The sequence below is a fragment of the Vollenhovia emeryi genome, unplaced genomic scaffold (genome assembly GCF_000949405.1).
Source record: "Vollenhovia emeryi isolate VEMERY1.0 unplaced genomic scaffold, V.emery_V1.0 DF939120.1, whole genome shotgun sequence".
Lineage (NCBI taxonomy): Eukaryota > Metazoa > Arthropoda > Insecta > Hymenoptera > Formicidae > Vollenhovia > Vollenhovia emeryi.
The window spans coordinates 3,591,227-3,608,385 of NW_011967246.1; the positions used below are offsets into that span (position 1 = coordinate 3,591,227).

The 17,159-nt window shown below is 45.8% G+C and overlaps 3 protein-coding genes across 3 annotated transcripts; 2 read left to right on the forward strand and 1 right to left on the reverse strand.

Annotated features, from left to right (window-relative positions):
* Window positions 1-44: 44 nt before the first annotated feature.
* Window positions 45-4,912, reverse strand: LOC105570657 (protein deltex). Its single transcript, XM_012028048.1, has 6 exons — window positions 4,743-4,912; window positions 3,432-3,624; window positions 3,095-3,364; window positions 2,716-3,007; window positions 2,050-2,368; window positions 45-1,264 (listed from the first exon to the last, which is right to left on the reverse strand). Exons 1-6 carry the CDS (start codon window positions 4,910-4,912, stop codon window positions 913-915), a joined length of 1,596 nt encoding a protein of 531 aa, XP_011883438.1. The 3' UTR covers window positions 45-912.
* Window positions 4,913-6,658: 1,746 nt separating this feature from the next.
* LOC105570719 (ubiquitin-protein ligase E3B-like) lies at window positions 6,659-7,889 on the forward strand. Its single transcript, XM_012028156.1, has 3 exons — window positions 6,659-6,825; window positions 7,244-7,396; window positions 7,475-7,889. Exons 1-3 carry the CDS (start codon window positions 6,659-6,661, stop codon window positions 7,887-7,889), a joined length of 735 nt encoding a protein of 244 aa, XP_011883546.1.
* Window positions 7,818-15,042, forward strand: LOC105570658 (ubiquitin-protein ligase E3B). The gene is made up of 13 exons (XM_012028049.1): window positions 7,818-8,068; window positions 8,138-8,356; window positions 8,425-8,614; window positions 8,744-8,986; window positions 9,074-9,245; window positions 9,352-9,470; window positions 9,573-9,688; window positions 9,889-10,091; window positions 10,786-11,086; window positions 11,392-11,784; window positions 12,117-12,281; window positions 12,415-12,526; window positions 13,149-15,042. Exons 1-13 carry the CDS (start codon window positions 7,889-7,891, stop codon window positions 13,319-13,321), a joined length of 2,586 nt encoding a protein of 861 aa, XP_011883439.1. The 5' UTR covers window positions 7,818-7,888; the 3' UTR covers window positions 13,322-15,042.
* Window positions 15,043-17,159: the final 2,117 nt, after the last annotated feature.

The window sequence follows — 17,159 nt, forward strand, 5'->3', positions numbered from 1 at the left end:
ATTTAATCAGTGGTCAACTTGGGATTTGGCGAGGTACAGAAAAGACGCTTTTGTCTGAAAAATTATAAATATAATTCAGTATATGAGACTTAGCGTTAACTTTAAAAATAGAATTTGGAACGACAACAATAATTTATTACCTGATTTCTCCTTTTCAAGAATTACGCTACGCTTCGTAATTTAGGTAAATAAACGAGTATTATTCCACATCGAGATATTGTTCGCAATTATAGAATTGCATCTTTCTAGTTGCTACATGCATTTCTTGGCAAGTTTCTCGCGAAAGATGTGTGTATATATTTTTCTTTCCATAAAATATATCTATAAAACTAAGATCTACACATTAAATTTAATACTGTCGTTCGACAATTTTTCCCCCACTTTTAGTTGTGATAAAATGCTCTTCAGTATAGACATACGCATATAAAAATCTAAGACTCAGTTCCCTAGGATATATCTATCAGTTCCTTGCTTAGCACGGAATAAAAATCAAGAGAAGACGTTTCAAAATATACATTTCCAATTTCCACGTGCCAGGCTTTATCTCTAGGACGTAAGTTTACGCCAACACTTTGCCAACGAGAACTTAATACAAGCCAACATTAATACGGATAAAAATTAAAGAAAAAAAAAGACAAACCTTTATACTTTTATACTCTCAACCATTCATAAATTTTTGTAAAAGTTGACAAAGCATTAACGAGGATCTTAAGTTTACCGCGAATATTCGTACGCTGTGAAAAAAAATGAGTCAACCTGCAAAATTCAAACCCGACCGCGCTCGATAGCGACAAGAGGCTTCGCAAATATTTCAAGTGGCCGGGCCGGTTTCCCTTCTCTCGACATCGTCGCAGGTCAACCCATTTTTGTATCGATCTCTTTTGCACTCAATTCGTATGTCAGTAATCGCGATTAATGCAGCTGCTGATATATCGGCGACGACTGCCCGTCGGTCACGCCTTGCGCCGCCAGTTCCGCGAGCGTTCTTTCGAGGTAACTATGGTCGGGGTATCCGTGGCCGGACGTGGACGGCCCGAGCTCGGTCTTGTGGTGGATCTCGTTCCACGTGACGACGTCCTCGCGACCGGTAGTGACCGACCGGCCGATCGTGAAGATCAGCCTGCGCTCGAACGCGATTTGCAGCAGCCTCAGTACACGGCGGCCGAGATTGTTGTCCGGCAGGTAGCACACCCGGGGGAAGCCCACGGCGTAATACGCCTGGCCTGGATTCGGGTGTTCGTTGCCCTGAATCCCGGATGGGATGCTGAAAGAATTAAAATTACGATGCAGATTTGCTTCAACTGCGATTCTTCCGCGACTATATTTATTCAGAAAAGGAAATTATCAATCTATATTCAATTATTATTCACCAAACAATTGATCCTGTCATAATACAGATGAGTTATCGATACCATTCGAGGTATCCGATGATTGCATACATGTGTCCAATGAATCAAAGAGAATTCGGGTAGCTAAACTTCAACACGAATCTCCATAACGCTGACCACACCATTACAGCGGAGAAATAAGAAAAAAGAAGATTTCACACACCCGTAACACACATTAACGATGCGGTACAGGTCCGAATTTTAAATAATACAGTAGCGCACTAACAATTACTTTGTACCGTCGTTGAAAAGGGTTACCTTCAGTAGCCGCAACGTTTGACGTATTAAACTTATCGATTCAACATGCGTGTTTAGTCTCTTTCCACCTCTTTATAAACACAATACCGATTCTCACATTGTCGTCGTATGCCCCTAACGCCTTTATCATAATTATTGAATTATTATTCAATTGGTTTCAAACCAGATTCAGCTTTAAAACTAAATTAGAAACTTATTTCAAATTGTCTCAAAATTGTTATTGCATACAAAAACCTTTCCGTGGAAGAATTACAATACAAAATTTACATATGCGGATGGATTTTCTACAGAAATTAAAAGGTACCTTAAGGTACCAGAAGTGAAAGGTACCTTACAGCTTGTGTTTTTGACTAGGTCTACAAGTTTTTTTTACGACAAATATAGGCCTTCTTTTTCCACTTACTCGTAAGTGATTTGTATGGTATTGGTGCTCGGGAAGCCGGGTAAAGCCCGCGGTATCCGCGTCCAGTTCATCATGCCCGGCGGTTGATTGCCTCTCTTCTCGCCGTAGATCATACGGCAAACCGGGCACTGTATATACATGGGCGGCTGCTGGCAGCTCAGCATCGCGTTCAGGCACGCCAAGTGCAGTCTGTGCCTGCAACGCGTCAGCTCGACTGTCAGCGGCTCCGGAGCGCCCAGGCACACCGGACACGAGTCGGAGCCGTCGCTCTCCACCACCTTCACGTACTGGGATATCACGTCCGACGTGGCGTCCATTCCTACGGGATTAATCAGTTGTCACTTAATGTCGTGCTACGACGTTCGAGAGAAATCCCAAAGCGCGAGCACGCAAATGCGTGCAAATATCAAGATAATCATAATTTTGACGTATGAGTAAAGTCAAACGGCACGCGATACTATTTTTCCTACTGCAATCAGGATTTAGCCTCGAGTCACCTGATCTACAAATCTGCATCCTTGTTGGTTCTTGTGAGCAATCCAGTAGGAAAAATAGTACCGTGTGCCGTTGGCTTACGTTATTACTCCACATTAATATTTACACAGGAAACTGTAAAAACGACCGAATAGCGAAAACGAGTAAATAACGAGTCATTTCTGCAAGCACCGAGAATGGAGTCCTTGAACGCGTCGTCGCTCCCCATGCTGCTGTCCAGCAGGTCCACCGGATTCTCGTGGCTCAAATACGTGGACACGGTGTCCACGCTCGGCCTGCGACCGCTCTTGGTGCTGCTGGAATCGACGTCGAGCACCGTGTCCCAGGTCTTTCTCTTCTGACCGGACTCGACATTCGTCGCCGCGGGATTGTTCTCGATGCCGTGCTTGCTGCTGAATATGTTGAAGTTACTGAGAATAACGCGCGCGATGTTCGTCGGTCCGTTCGTCTCCCCGTTCTTGCCCTAAAAGGAAAGAAGGAACGATCGGGTGAATTGAGGTCTCCGCCGCGGGAATTGCCAATGGCACGCCGAGGAGAGGCGGAAGCTCACTTTCTTATTGCTCTTCTTCGCGCTTCCGTTAGACGACTTCTTGTGCGCGGCCTTGACGGTGGAACTCTTCACCGTGACCGACGCCGATCTCCTCCCGGAAGTGATTTGCAGCTCCTCCAGAGCGACCTTGACCAGCGGATAGGGCGCCTGTTGTATACGCCTTATCGGCCTCACGTAGCCCGTGCAGCATCTCACTTGCGTGAGATTGCAGAAGTTGATGATGTACGGGAAACCCAGGTAAGTCTTGGAAATGTCGATGGTTTTCTCACCCTGGGAAGAAGCAGTGTTTCGTCAAGAGGCACAAAGGTTGCCTGCCGCGTGGCATTCGTTTACTTACTCTCGCCCATGCTTCCTCTATGAGACACTGCACTTCCATGTCGTAAGTGTGCCAGTCGTCCGAGTCACCTGTCCACTCCCACTTGGCACCTTTGCCGGCCGGCGAGCCCGGCAGGTAAAACTTCCTCCTCACATTGTGCGTCTCGTCGCCGTCGTCGCTGCATTGCGTCTTTGTCTTCAAGTTGATGTAATACCTAATTTTGAAAAACACATTGATATACATTATTGTCATCTTCAGGTTGAAGGTACAAAGGCGTCCGATTTAACTTGTATGTTTTTGCCCTGTGTAAAGTTCACGCATTTGTAAAAATTAAAACAGATTTTATATCTAAAACTTCAATTTTTTCTTCGACGCAGCTGGCATTATTTTATTAATATTAAATAATGTACAACGTTTCGACCGTACGGATTGCGGTCCCCTTCAAGCACAAATCTGTGAAGTGTAAAGAAATGTGTCTTTTTTTATATCTATTCGATATAATCGTCAAAAAATACATCAACATACATTCATGAAAATTACAGGCGTACAGTGCAATATCAACAATAAAACGAAGCGGAAGTAATGTACAAACAATTAAAGTAAAAAAAGCACAAATTTGAAGTGTCGAAATATTAGGACACTACAATAGAAAAATTAATATTTATCACATTGAGCCGCACGAAATTTATCAATAAAGTAAACAGATACTCGACGCCAGAGACAATCAATTAACAAGCGAGCGATAAATTTTCTAAATAATCAACCGCAGCCAATATTTTCTCTTCCCTCCATATACAGGTCCTTCTTGCCTCCTTTTTCTCTTTTAGACATCTAGATCCACCTATCTTCTTTCTCCTTTCTAATCCTGTCTTCGTATTTCATTTTTTGCCCCTTTCCTATCCCCAGTTTATCCAATCCCAACTCTCTCATAATAAAGTATCGCGGTGTACAGAAGTCTAGCTTGTATACCCATCTCGTGCAATCCATCGTTACTCTTTCTAGTTCATTTTTCTCTTCCCATCCCCAAATCTCTCCCCCCCCATACGACATCACCACTTTGCAAATTCTTGCAAATTCTTCCCCCGAATCCCCCCCCCCCCTACGCCTTACTCGCCAACCGCAGCTAATAGTTAAACTGATACGCCGTGCACATCTGCTCATTCCGCTCTCAATTTCTCTCTTTCTCTCCTCTTTCTGCTTCCCCCCCCCCCCTTTTCCCCGTAAAACCCAAACATACACCTGCCTCACTTTTTTTATCGCGGGGCAAGTGCAGTTAAGGCGAACGGTGGCGGGGGTGGGGGGGGGCCGCGAAGGCAATCGCGCGTTCCGGACCTGTCGAGGGTGGGATCCGCGTCGTGCAGGAACACCCGCGTGAGCTTCTTGTAGTGGGCCCGCTCGAGATGCTGCGACACAGCCGGGCTGTAGGGCCTCCACCGTCCGTGACGGTTCTCCCACTCCCACACGACCACCGCGTGTCCGTGCTCCTGCCCCTGGGCGCTCATCCTTTCCCCCCACCCCCCCTACCCTCCCGCCGCCCCGCGTGCCCTCCCGGTGGAATTTCACACGCACGCGCGACACACACTCGCAGCGCGGCGGCAGCGTGGGAACATTTTCGAGTTTTCCCACGGTCGCGGCGACGACGCGGCGCGACCGTGTCACGTCGCCGCGGATCGCGCGACGGGACGATATCCGCGGCTCGTCCCTTCTCGCGCGACGTCCCCGTCGATCCCGCGGTCGCGAGGCCGAAAAACAAGGCCGCGGTCGCCGGAAGGTCCGCCTCACGTCGCCCGCGAGAAAGAGACGGAGGGAGAGAGAGAAACGCGCGCGCGTCGACGCGCACACCACACGCGGACCGAGGACTGTGAGGATCGGCGGCGCACGCGAGAGCGAGAGATGCCGTCGTGGACGCGCGGCAGATGAGTCGACGCGATGGGTCGACGCGCGAGATATATCGACGCGAGATATAGAGCGCCCGCCTCTCGAGCTTCGAGCGATCGACGGGGAACAGATCGAGTCAGGGCCGACGATTTCGGGGGGGGGGGGGGGGCACTCGCGGTTGCTTTTCGATCGAGCCGAGATGCATTTTTAGTTACGAATACAGTTGTCCCCGATCCAGCTTCTTTTTGTATTTTTAATCGGCAAAAATTATCGCGCGTGTCGACGAAATATTGCAAGTGGCACTTAAGTTAATCGCCAGCTGAGTGAATCGGAATTTAATTCGACTGCTTGGAACGAAATTCCGACTTCTTTTCTACGTTGAACAAGAAGCGAGCAATTTCAGCTGAAAATCATCCATCACAAACTGCTCGTAAAAGATTTTCAGATATTAAAGCCAGGAAATTTTAAGATTTATCTGGATTTTTACATCGTTTCGCATTTTTTTTCTGAATAATTTAAAGTTTTTGGAAAATAAACTTTTCTCTGGCTCTCGGTACATTAATTTTCTGTTTCGCTGAACATCAACTATTGACGCTAAGGGCCAGTTTCACAAACGTCGTTTAACCGCTAACCCATGGTTAATTGATCCTCTGTCTCTTCTTGGATAACAAGATAGAGAAAGATAGGAAGTCAACTGAACTCTGGTTAACAGTTAACCGACGTTTGTGAAACTGGACCTAAGATATGCGCACTAACGTCGGTTAGCTGCTAACCGAAGGTTAATTGGATTCTCTGTCTCTTCTTAGATAACAAAATAGAAAAGGATAGGAAGTTGACTGAACTCTGGTTAACAGTTAACCGACGTTTGTGAAACTGGCCCTAGAAGTAAAAACCTCGTCGTCCGATCTCCGAGATGCCGCGGGGCGCCCCGGATCCCCCGGTCCGTCACTGCCGAGTGATTTTCGTTCCCGCTTGAGGAGAGGGGGGGCAGGATTTGTAAATACCCGTCAGCTGACCAGCAGGCTATCTCGAGGAAGGCGATATCGGAGCGCGACGTTCCATCCGCGAAGCGACGACAGCGGGGGCCCCGTGGACGCGGGCTCGGACGCGCGGTCTCGTCCGCGGACTCCGTGCATCCCGACGCGGCCGAGCGGCGGGCCTTCGGACGAGGAGCGGACTCGCGGCGGGGGTGCTCGGTGGATGCCCGTCAGCTGACGAGGATGCCTCGGAGATGCCTCGCGGTTAGCGGCGAGCGACGACGACGACGACGACGCGGAGGCGGAGGCAGAGGCGGGGGCGACGCGTAAGGCGCCCGCGGGGGTTGTTCGGGCGCCCCGGGGGGGCAGCGAGCGGCGATCGAGGGCGCGAGGATGTTCTGCGCGGAGGGCAGCTCGTCGTCGAAGGGCAGCTTCCTGCAGCAGAAGAAGGCAGCGCGCGAGGACCGGGCCCACGAGAAGCGCCGGGAGGCCGCGGCCACCCTGATCCAGGCCCACGTGCGTGCCTGGCTGGCACGCGTCCGGTTCACCAAGCGGATACTGTAAGTGCGGTTGGTGACGAAGCCCAGGATTTCTGTCTAGAGCGACCGGGATGGCACGTGTCCGCCGTGCGAACGGAAGTCAGTCCGGTTCGCCGATATTGAACTTGATACTGTACAGTAGCCGTGTAAAAATGACGCGGTTATCTTCGCGGCGTGAACAAATAGCGCTGATAGTCGGTCAGGTTCGCGGAACTCCGGGCGAGTGTTAAGATAAGTCGCATTATTGTAGGAATTGTGGCGCGGAGGGGGAGATTTTAGATGTTAGCTCTTTGTTTTCATTGCAAGATGCATTTTTGTCCGTCTCGATTTCGCTGGTAAACTTTTGTGAAGTTTGTATCTCTGCCGCAAGAGACGAATTCGATGTATAACTGTACGCGAGGATATGCCGGTTGTCTCACGAGACCCCCTTTATTTTCAGAGAAGAATTTGATAACAATTTCCTCGATGACATCGGCGCCGACAGTGCAACGGTGGAACTGAAACCTGCTCTGGAGGTGTACAGGATCGTTTCTAGATTTTTGCTAATTTATAAGAGGGAGAGAGACCAGGAGAGAATAGAGAGGGTGTGTAGGTGAGTACGCGCGCGACGCCAATTGCCTCCTGTCTCCTGGAGAGAGGCCCGGCAGTCTGAATCGAGACGCTCTTTCAGATACCTCGTGCTGACCCTCGACTCCGAGTCCCCGAAGGTATCCTACGTCGGAGTGGCGCTCAGCAAGGATCATTACATATCATGGATATCGCAAATGAAGGCAGTTTTGTACCACTGCCTCTCCGGCCTGGACGGCCTCAAGCCGGAGAGGGTATCGGACCACAAGTCCATTCTGCTGCGACTGCACACCTTGGTGAGCTTCACGTCGCCGGGAACGTGGGCTATACAGAAGGTGAAGGGCATGGACCAGTTGAAGACCGGCATGAGCCAGCTGTGCGCGAACATAATGGGCCATCTAGTTAACAACGGGTTCTACGGCACCATGCAGGTAGCGACGGCAACGACCGGCTCTTTTCGAGGAACCGTCCCCGCGTGGCGACTCAACGTTTGCGCTCTCCGTTTCAGGCTCTCTTGATGAAGGGACTGGGTCGCGCGAAAATCGCACTGAAACCAGTTACGCTTTCGGCAGCGGTCACCCTGACGCTGAGACCGCTGATCTCGTCGCAAATGTCCGACAAGCTGGTGTCCCTGTTCCTGATTAACATCTTTAGCGTGCCAGCCCTGGTCCATCACCTGAACGTCTTGTCGCCGGAGGTAGAAGAGAACAAAATATTTACAAGCCTCATTATATACGCCGCGATATCTCCTTTCTGATCCGAGTAGGTAAAAGTTACCGTCGTGTCTTTACAGTGCATTTCGTCGTTCATAACGAATAATCTGTTCGCGCGAAGTTTGGAGCTGCTCAACTCCGAGCAGAACTTAAGGATCGTCTTCAACGCTCTGGAGGGCAGTTACGCGCTTTGTTTGCTCGCCAATTTGATACAGCTGGCGAACATCGAGAGGGAGGAAGTGCTGCGAGAGCTCTGCTTTCCCTCTTTTACGGTAAGCCATCGCGTTAATCTTCCTCGTTACATGCGCACATCGGTAACATTTCGTGGATCCCTTTGCAGTTTGTTGTGACGAGAATGCTGGAGGCGTGTCAACAATACGTAGTCGCCAAGCGAAGCAACTTGACGCATTGGCATCCGGTATTAGGCTGGTTTGCGCAGACGATCGACACCTCGTTACAGGACGCGACTCCTTCGGTCAAGTTGCAGCTCGCCTGCCTCTGGACGGGCAGGATCGTTACGCATTTAATCGGTGAGAGTCATCGATTTTATATATCCTGATGTTCCTCGCAAAGAGCCGCAAGTCGCGCACAAAAGAGTGACGTCCGAATCGACAGACGTCGGTTCGCTTTCTGTTTACTTTTTATCTTTGTTTTTCCAGAGCAGCCACTAACCGAGTTCGTTGAAAAAGAGGTACCACCCGCGGTAGAGCAACAAAGTACCTCTTCCATAGGCGCCAATATTTTCCGACGAGCGTTCCTGGAGGCTCGCACTAATAGGAACAATAGCACCAAGAATTACAGGAAGCTGGGCAGTCCGGAGGCTACCAAGATAGCTCTGATCTGTTCTCTGTATCAAACGGCACTGCACACGCTCACGCAAATGAAGATCGAGATATTGACGGGTACGTGTAACAAGCCGGCGTGTAATCGTGCAAGAATCATGTATGCAAATGATATTTGCGACTAATGACGCGTATACACAAAAACAGGGTTGTGCTATCAAGGTAAAATTCTTTATCACATGTGGCTATTTCTGACCACCCTGGGACCGCACTGTGGTCTGAAGGCGTTTCTAGATCTCCTGGCGGCCAACACCAAGTGCACGGCGCCTGAATTCCAGATGTTGATACTGTTCGCCGATTGTATGACACACTACGTTACGTAAGTGACGCAACTTTCTTCCGTGGGATTCCATAAATTTTGTAATTTTACGAATTTAGCTTCAGCGATTTTATCCAACACTAATCTCTTTATCTCCCAATTTTAGCATCTTGGACGACATGGAAATGTACGAGCACCAAGATCCCTTCAAGCTCACGGATTTCATCACTATGTCATACTTTCTAAATCAATTCTTGTACAAAGCGGTTCTCACTAATTTATTCGGTAAGTCGATTTCTGCCGTCTTTTGTTAGATCGTTAATTAATGATTGCAAGAGGAAAAGTAGAAAGAATTCGAGGGTGTTTTTGAAATTTTGGATGTTGCAGATGTAAAGTCGGTATCCAGCAATCCTCTGTTCATCTCACTTTACATTCTTCTAATGGCGATCTATCGACGCGACTGCCGCAGAACGTTCTGCCCGGAAGGTCACTGGTTAGCCAAGTTAAGTATTTATCTTTTGTTTTACGAAGATTTTATATCGGAATGTGTTCGAAGAAAATGTCTTTTAACAAAAATTATTAATGTGTGAAATATTCATTACATGAATCTGTGTATTTACAACAAAGACTTGTTGCTTTTTACTAGATTCATCTTAATATTCGGTACATCGCGATTCAGTTTTTCTTTCTTTTTTTTTAACAGGAAGTACGAGTATCTGGCTTCTTGGCGGATTTGGAAAAAGGACGACGTGGCGCGGCGCTTTTACTTTCAAAAATGCCTCACGTCATCCCCCATTCCGAGCGAGTGGTATTATTTCGCAAACACATAGCCGACGAGAAAGCAGTAATGGGCTTGACCGAGAGCGCTTGTAACAGTCCACCAACTACTCTTATCGTCGTGCACAGGTCTATTGATAGGTTTTCTTCTTTTTATTTTTACTCGTTCTTTCAAAACTTAACTTCCAAAAAGTTCTTTCTTCAATTTGATAAAATTCGACATTACTTTCTACAAAACTAAATATCTGGCAAAAAGAAAAGTTTTTTTCAGTTTGATAATATAATGGCACATTATAACATCAGACAGACGTTTGCTTTTCTTCTTCTAAAACCCTGTTTTCAATCAGAGTTGGGAAAGTTACTTTATAAAAGTATCTAGTTACAGTTACAGTTTTTTTGCTAAAAATGTAACTGCGGTTACAAGTTACCAATTCTGAAAAGTAACGCGTTACAGTTACTCAAAAAATAACGAATCCTTACTGCGCAGTTACTTTCTTCCAATGAAAATAAAAATATCACATCTGCATTTGAACTGTAAAGCGTCGATTAAGGCGTTTATGTGTAAATGCAAGGCCTGATGCGAACTGTGGAGGTTCAAAAAATATATTAAGTAACTCTTAATGTAACTGAGTTAAGTTACAGTTACGGATTGAGAGAAAGTAACAAAGTTAAGTTGGAGTTACCAAAAAAAGTAACTGTAACTTCGTTACAAGTAACGAGTTACTTCCCAACCCTGTTTTCAATATGATACAATTTATCATTATTTCATGGTTCTTCGTATTGTACTACTTTCTTCGATCACTATGATATTTATATGTTATAGAACGCGAATAGTTGAGGACGGATACAGACAATTGGCCATGTTGCCGTCACAAGCATTGAAAGGTGTGATCAGGGTACGTTTCGTGAACGAGCAAGGTCTAGCCGAGGCCGGCATCGATCAGGACGGGGTTTTCAAGGAATTCTTGGAAGAGACAATAAAGCGAGTGTTCGACCCATCCCTGAACTTGTTCAAAGCTACCAGCGAAAACCGGCTCTATCCATCCCCCACGTCTTTCATGCAGGACAATCACTTGCAACTGTTCGAGTTTGTCGGGCGGATGCTCGGCAAAGCGGTTTACGAGGTAAACTCTTATTCACGTTCGAGCAATTTAATTGTAAATGACGGCATGGCTTCAAAATTATAATTACAATGAAAAATATTAAATGATAAGATAATATTTGGCAAATAATTACAGTATCTCTCTCGTGTTATTATGAGCATACAATTATTTTAATTATTTATATTTTATCCTTATCCTTCGGAGTCTCCATGTGATTTTACCATATCTGGATTACTCTGGGAAAAATAAGAAATAAACAAGACGTAATTATTATTCCCAAATAAAACCGGTTCTCTCGCAGTAATCGATCTTCTATCACTTTTCAGGGCATTGTCGTGGACGTGCCTTTCGCGTCATTCTTCGTCTCGCAATTTTCCGGGCAGACAGGCGGCGCATTGTATAGCTGGCTGGACGAGCTTGCCTCGCTAGATCGCGATCTCTATCGTAGCCTGACTTTGGTCAAGCACTACAAGGGCGATATTCGCCAGTTGGAGCTGACGTTCTCCCTCGACGAGGACGTGCTCGGCAAGCTGGTCACGCACGAGCTGATCACTGGCGGCCGCACCACCGCCGTGACCAATCAGAACAAGATTCAATATATTCACCACATGGCGCACTATAGGATGTATCATCAGATCAAGGAGCAAACGACCGCCTTCATCAAGGGATTCCGTTCGATCATTAATCCCGAGTGGCTGTCGTTGTTCTCGACGCCTGAGGTGACCACTTACATTTATCCGTAGTGCCGCCTATGACTGAGATATCAGACAATTAACTAGCATAAAATCGTTATTTTAAATATGACAAATCAAATATAATTGCGTATAATTAAATGTGCGATTTGGCAGTTGAATTACTGAATTACTGAATGTTTCATTAAATTTTTGAATTGGAATTTAAGCTCTAGATTTTGGAGGCAATTTAAAATGAAGTGAGCATCTTTTAAATACGAAACAAATATCATGATGCTCCGATTATTTCTATTCTATGTAAAGTAATATTATTAATATAATTATATCACTCAATTAAGTAATTGTGGAACACTTTGCAGTTACAAAGATTGATCTCGGGCGATAACGTACCTTTGGACCTGCGAGATTTACGCAGGCATACGCAATACTACGGCGGATTTCACGACAGTCATCGAGTGGTATGCTGGCTGTGGGACATCCTGGAGAAGGATTTTACGGAGGAAGAAAGAGGCTTGTTTCTAAAGGTACCGATTCCAGTACCGACAGTTCCTCTAATCGACCATTTTCTAATCATTTTCTGACGAGACATTCATGTCTCTAATGTCTATCATAGCAATCTTCGTATAATAATAAGTTGCACGATGATGTTTATGACAGTTTGTGACGAGCTGTTCGAAGTCACCTCTGCTGGGTTTTGCTCATCTGGAGCCACCTTTCTCCATACGATGCGTGGAGGTTTGCGACGATGAGGATACCGGTGACACTATTGGTACGATCGTTATAGAATAGTCTCGAGAAAAAACGCGCCACAATCTTTTCGTGAGCTTTCACCAGCAATAAAACCGAGAAGCTGACCTTCAACACCTTTCAAATTCTGTACTTTATACTTTATAATCGGTGATATCGCAGTCATCTTTCCAGTCCGCGGCAGCACGAATTTGGCAACGTTGTGTCGGCCGGCAAAAAAGTATCAAAGGTGTCAAAGTTTGTGTCTATGGTCAGCCTAGTGTAGTCAGGCGAGCTATTAGGCCAGCTATGATTAGCTGACGCAACATTGAGGCTGCGGTCCACTTGATGCTGCAAACGCTTCAACGTTCTTCTTTTCGTTCTTTCTTTGTTAAAAGGAAGAAGCATCTGCAGCGTCAAAGCGGACCGCGACCAGAGAAACACAGCCTGGACAACCTAAAGATGACCGTGATATTACTCGATGGTGCATACGTCTGTCCAATAAGAGTTTATTTCTTTAATTTTACCTCTCACAATTTCTTTAGCTATCGTAGACCTGGTAGATTGTAATTTTTAGCGGGAAAGTTTTGCCATTGTCAGTTTCCAAATTGCCCACGAATGTCTCTATGTGAATTTAACTCGTTTGAAACCTCTTTGCAATTTAGGCAGCGTGATCAGAGGTTTTTTTACGATTCGCAAGAAGGACCCGCAGAACCGACTGCCCACTTCGTCAACGTGTTTCAACTTGCTCAAGCTGCCGAATTATCAGAAGAAGAGCACGTTGCGGGAGAAACTGCGCTACGCCGTCACCAGTAATACTGGCTTCGAACTCTCCTAAGTGCTGCCAGTCGCGCATTTCTAACCCAGGAGAAGGGACGAGTGAAGGATAGTGTGAGTTTGTCGAAATATTGCGCGTCAACAGTTTTCGACAATCGGTGCGAAACGAGACTCGATCAGCAAGCGGATCACGCCGAGAGTTTTCACAGGAATGAAAAGTCGACCGAAACGGATCCGACGCTGTCTAAAGCGATGCCTAAACCGCCCTTATCCCCATCCAGTGCATAATTTTACAGCTTGATTAAACGCGTCGCTATTTAAACGCATGTTGATTTTTGGATGACGCGTCGGAGAAGTCACGCGAAAGCGTCGCGATTGTTTTTTTGTTTGTTTGAGAGAGAATCATTGCGACCGCACAGTATTGCTTGGAGAATCGATGGTATCGTAAAGCAACACGAGAATGTACAACATGAGGGTACACAATAACAAGTCTGCGGATAGATAACTGTTAGACACACACGTATATACACAAATATATATTTAAATATATTTAAATCGTATGACGGGGGCTAAGTATTTTAGGGTGAAGCCTGTTTACGACGTTCGTTTCTGCGGTCCTCGATATACTCATACAGGCACGCACTACCGATTTGAAGTACACCATACCTCATGAGCTTAATACCGAGATAATTGTGCGCTTGTTAGTGGATAGAGTCGTTGATCAATGTTACACTAACAATAAGATCGGGGGTGGCGGACGTTTAAATTTATTTTCATAGATAATATTGAGGACGACGTTTGTTATAGATTGCGCCACTGAGTGAACTACTTGAGGAATTGAATAAATAAGCAGGAGGAAGCCCCGTCCCGCCACAGTCGGAGAAAATTTGTAATATCTTAACAACATTGTAAATTGTTAAATCACGAGTCCATTATTCTCTGAATTATTACTTAAGTAATTTCGATGACACTTTGTGAGTTGACGTTTTCACTAAAACTCTTCTCGTCCAATTTGAACTGACAAATCTTAGAAAGATCTGTCCAAAGTAGGAAAATTAATATAGACACAAGTTTCGGGATCGTTTCGAGCAATCCTTTATAAAAGTTTCATGAGACTGTGGGGTCTGTCCTGTTTGTTGATTCAATTGCATTTGCATTCGCACTACGAAAAAAGGTTCACCACTCCCGCATTAACAAGGGAACATCCTCGAAGCTGGGGGATGATGCCTTGTCGACGAACCAGCGCGCGTGCGAAAAGAGTCTCCGTGAGCAATCAAAAAAGCGACTCGCGGGTTTCTAAAAGTTTTCCCCCCGATATGAAGAAAAAGAATCGACCGGGGAGGCCGCGATCTATTTTAAAAGCTATTTTCTCAAGATTTTTGTACGGACTATTGGCGCGACGTGCCGTCTAATCGATTTAACACGATCCAAGGGTACAATTTTCATGGGCGCTCGCGGATGAGAAGTCCCCGGGGTTCGTTCTGGTCGAAGGAGATTACGACAAGAGTCTCGTCGTGTTTCATGCGGAGGTGGAAAAGTACTTCGAGCATCCGTGATAAGAAGATGGTCGAATAGTGAGAGATTAGAGGGAGAGAGAAAAACAAAGAGAAATGTATTTTCTTAATTTTGGAACGAAACACATATTTTTCTTCTATCTCTGTAGTGAAACTTTACCGTCGTGACAAGTGAACGAGAGGGAGCGAAAGCGTTTGATGAAGGAAAAGCTGAGCCGCAAGCGCGGACAAAGTTGACAAATAAAATTTTATAACATTTTATAATTTATACATTAACAATTTCATTTTATTTTCTTATCACGGTTTTATAGACGTATTTATTATCGTAGTTTTTTTTTTAGTCACGAGGGACTCTACCTCCAATTGCTTCGATAATTATCTTATTCCGCTCGAGGTTTAGTAAAGTGGCGTAGAGGTTTCCTTCAGTCGTCACGGCGTGAAAACTCGACGAAGGTTCTACAAAATTCGTCGTGATCGCGACGCGTGCAGGATACACACGCGTGTGTTTACAAATACGAAGAAAGGAAAGAGGGCACACAAGAGGACTGCGGTATTCTGCGCGAGAAGAGCGAGGTCTCTAATGATATATTATTACCGATCTTACCTTTCGGGACGCGTTCTCCTAATAGACGACAATGCGAGAGGCATTGACGGAGGGAATTCGATGACAGACCAAAGAGTAAGAGCGAACGATTCGTGAGATGTAATCTTTGCATATTTTCCTACGTGATTAGGCGTTTGTTGCAGGCGTGCTGTAAAACCCCGAGCTCACGCAATCGCGATTCGAAGCGCCCCGGCGAGACGCGGTTAAATAGAAAAGAAAAAAAAAAACGAAGAGACCAGACGTTTGTGCAATTTTAGTTTTCGTCGATCGAAAATTAACGCGAATACCTCTCACATTAGAGCCGAAAGGGCGGTTCTAGGTTTTTCTTTTAACGGATGGAGCGCAAATCTGGCAATCCGATTTAGAATACGAAGTAACAGAGGATGTAAGGGCCAAGACAGGATGTTGGTGCTCGAGTGATTTTAATTTTTAAATTTATTGCGAAAAATAAAAATAAAACTCATTTGTATCCTTCATTACTTTGTATTCGTGGTTTCACGTCGGAGCCTTATGGATCGTATTTGTCCAATTTAGATCCCGTTTTAATTCTTTTGACTCACTTGATCAATTTTCCATCTTGATCCTTTATTTAGCCCCGAACTTTATCTTATCTATAAATTGTATCATTCTCAGGGGGCGCATCTCTTCCCCCCCCCTCCCGGATCCGCCTGGATTGCATTGGAACGCATGATATAATATCGCTGACTTTGAAAAAAAAATCGAGCAACATACCCGCGATATACCTGTAAACTCGGCCTCGTGTTTGCGCAATATCCATCGCTTTCGACGGAGCATACAGTTTAATTGACTCTGATTTTATTTACACGATGTACGTTTAATAAATCGACGCGACACTATATTTGTATAATGTTACCGCAGTTATTGTATCTGGCTGCAGGGACGTTGCGTGAGCGCGGGATTGTGTACATTTATTAAAGCGGAGCGGCGGACGCTCCGGTTCGTGGGTGTCCTTGTCGTAAGAGCGATAAAGTTTTAAGAACGGCTATCAATAATATAAGCGTAGGCTTAAGATTGGCGCGTCGAAAGCGGGAAGCTTGCGATTGTGAGACGACCTTACGTTCTGGCCGCGATCCATGAGGTTTAACGATTAACGTGGGGGGGGGGGGGGCATCGAGGGGAGGAAACTGAGGAGGAAATGCGTAGTTTCTCTTACAATTGCGAGGCGAACGACGACGACGCATTGTGTAAATCGCGCGTTTCGATCGTGCAAACGGCCGGCCCGCTCGCCGTTCACGATCGACCGGTTTAAATTATTAAGAATCTGTGTATAAGGCGAGGAGATTCTCTGTACAAGGACGGGAGAGATCCGCTAATTTCGTACGGTGAGGATTGGCAACAATCGTGTAAATATATACACACACGTCGCAGAAGCTGTTGTGTTTAATGTCGCGTGCACATTCGCTTTCCTTCCATGACGCAACCGATCCCTTCCTGCGGAAAAGAGACGCGAAAATTAGACGAGATACGAATTCCATTGCCAGAGAGAGAGAGAGAGAGAGAGAGAGAGAGAGAGAGAGAGAGAGAGAGAGAGAGAGAGATTGAACTTTATTAGCTTTCTCAGCTATTTCAATACACTAGTAATAATAAATATCTTACACTACCTTACAACTAACTTACACTTCCTTACAAACTAACTTCAACTTTCGTTTAAAACACTCCACTCTCTCGCTACGTCTTACTTCCATCGGCAAATTATTATATATATCCCTATTCCTTCGTAAAACATACTTTTTTGTGCATTCCTTGTTCGTCGTCATTCA

Bases quoted from the DNA above. Each gene is read 5' to 3' on its own strand.
- LOC105570657 (XM_012028048.1), bottom strand. From the start codon at position 4,912: ATGAGCGCCCAGGGGCAGGAGCACGGACACGCGGTGGTCGTGTGGGAG. The intron at 3,625-4,742 runs GTCCGGAACGCG...TTTCAAAATTAG, and splicing joins GCGGATCCCACCCTCGACAG to GTATTACATCAACTTGAAGA. The intron at 3,365-3,431 runs GTAAGTAAACGA...GCTTCTTCCCAG, and splicing joins TAGAGGAAGCATGGGCGAGA to GGTGAGAAAACCATCGACAT.
- LOC105570719 (XM_012028156.1), top strand. From the start codon at position 6,659: ATGTTCTGCGCGGAGGGCAGCTCGTCGTCGAAGGGCAGCTTCCTGCAG. The intron at 6,826-7,243 runs GTAAGTGCGGTT...CTTTATTTTCAG, and splicing joins CGGTTCACCAAGCGGATACT to AGAAGAATTTGATAACAATT. The intron at 7,397-7,474 runs GTGAGTACGCGC...ACGCTCTTTCAG, and splicing joins AGAATAGAGAGGGTGTGTAG to ATACCTCGTGCTGACCCTCG.
- LOC105570658 (XM_012028049.1), top strand. From the start codon at position 7,889: ATGAAGGGACTGGGTCGCGCGAAAATCGCACTGAAACCAGTTACGCTT. The intron at 9,246-9,351 runs GTAAGTGACGCA...TCCCAATTTTAG, and splicing joins TGTATGACACACTACGTTAC to CATCTTGGACGACATGGAAA. The intron at 12,282-12,414 runs GTACCGATTCCA...TGTTTATGACAG, and splicing joins AAAGAGGCTTGTTTCTAAAG to TTTGTGACGAGCTGTTCGAA.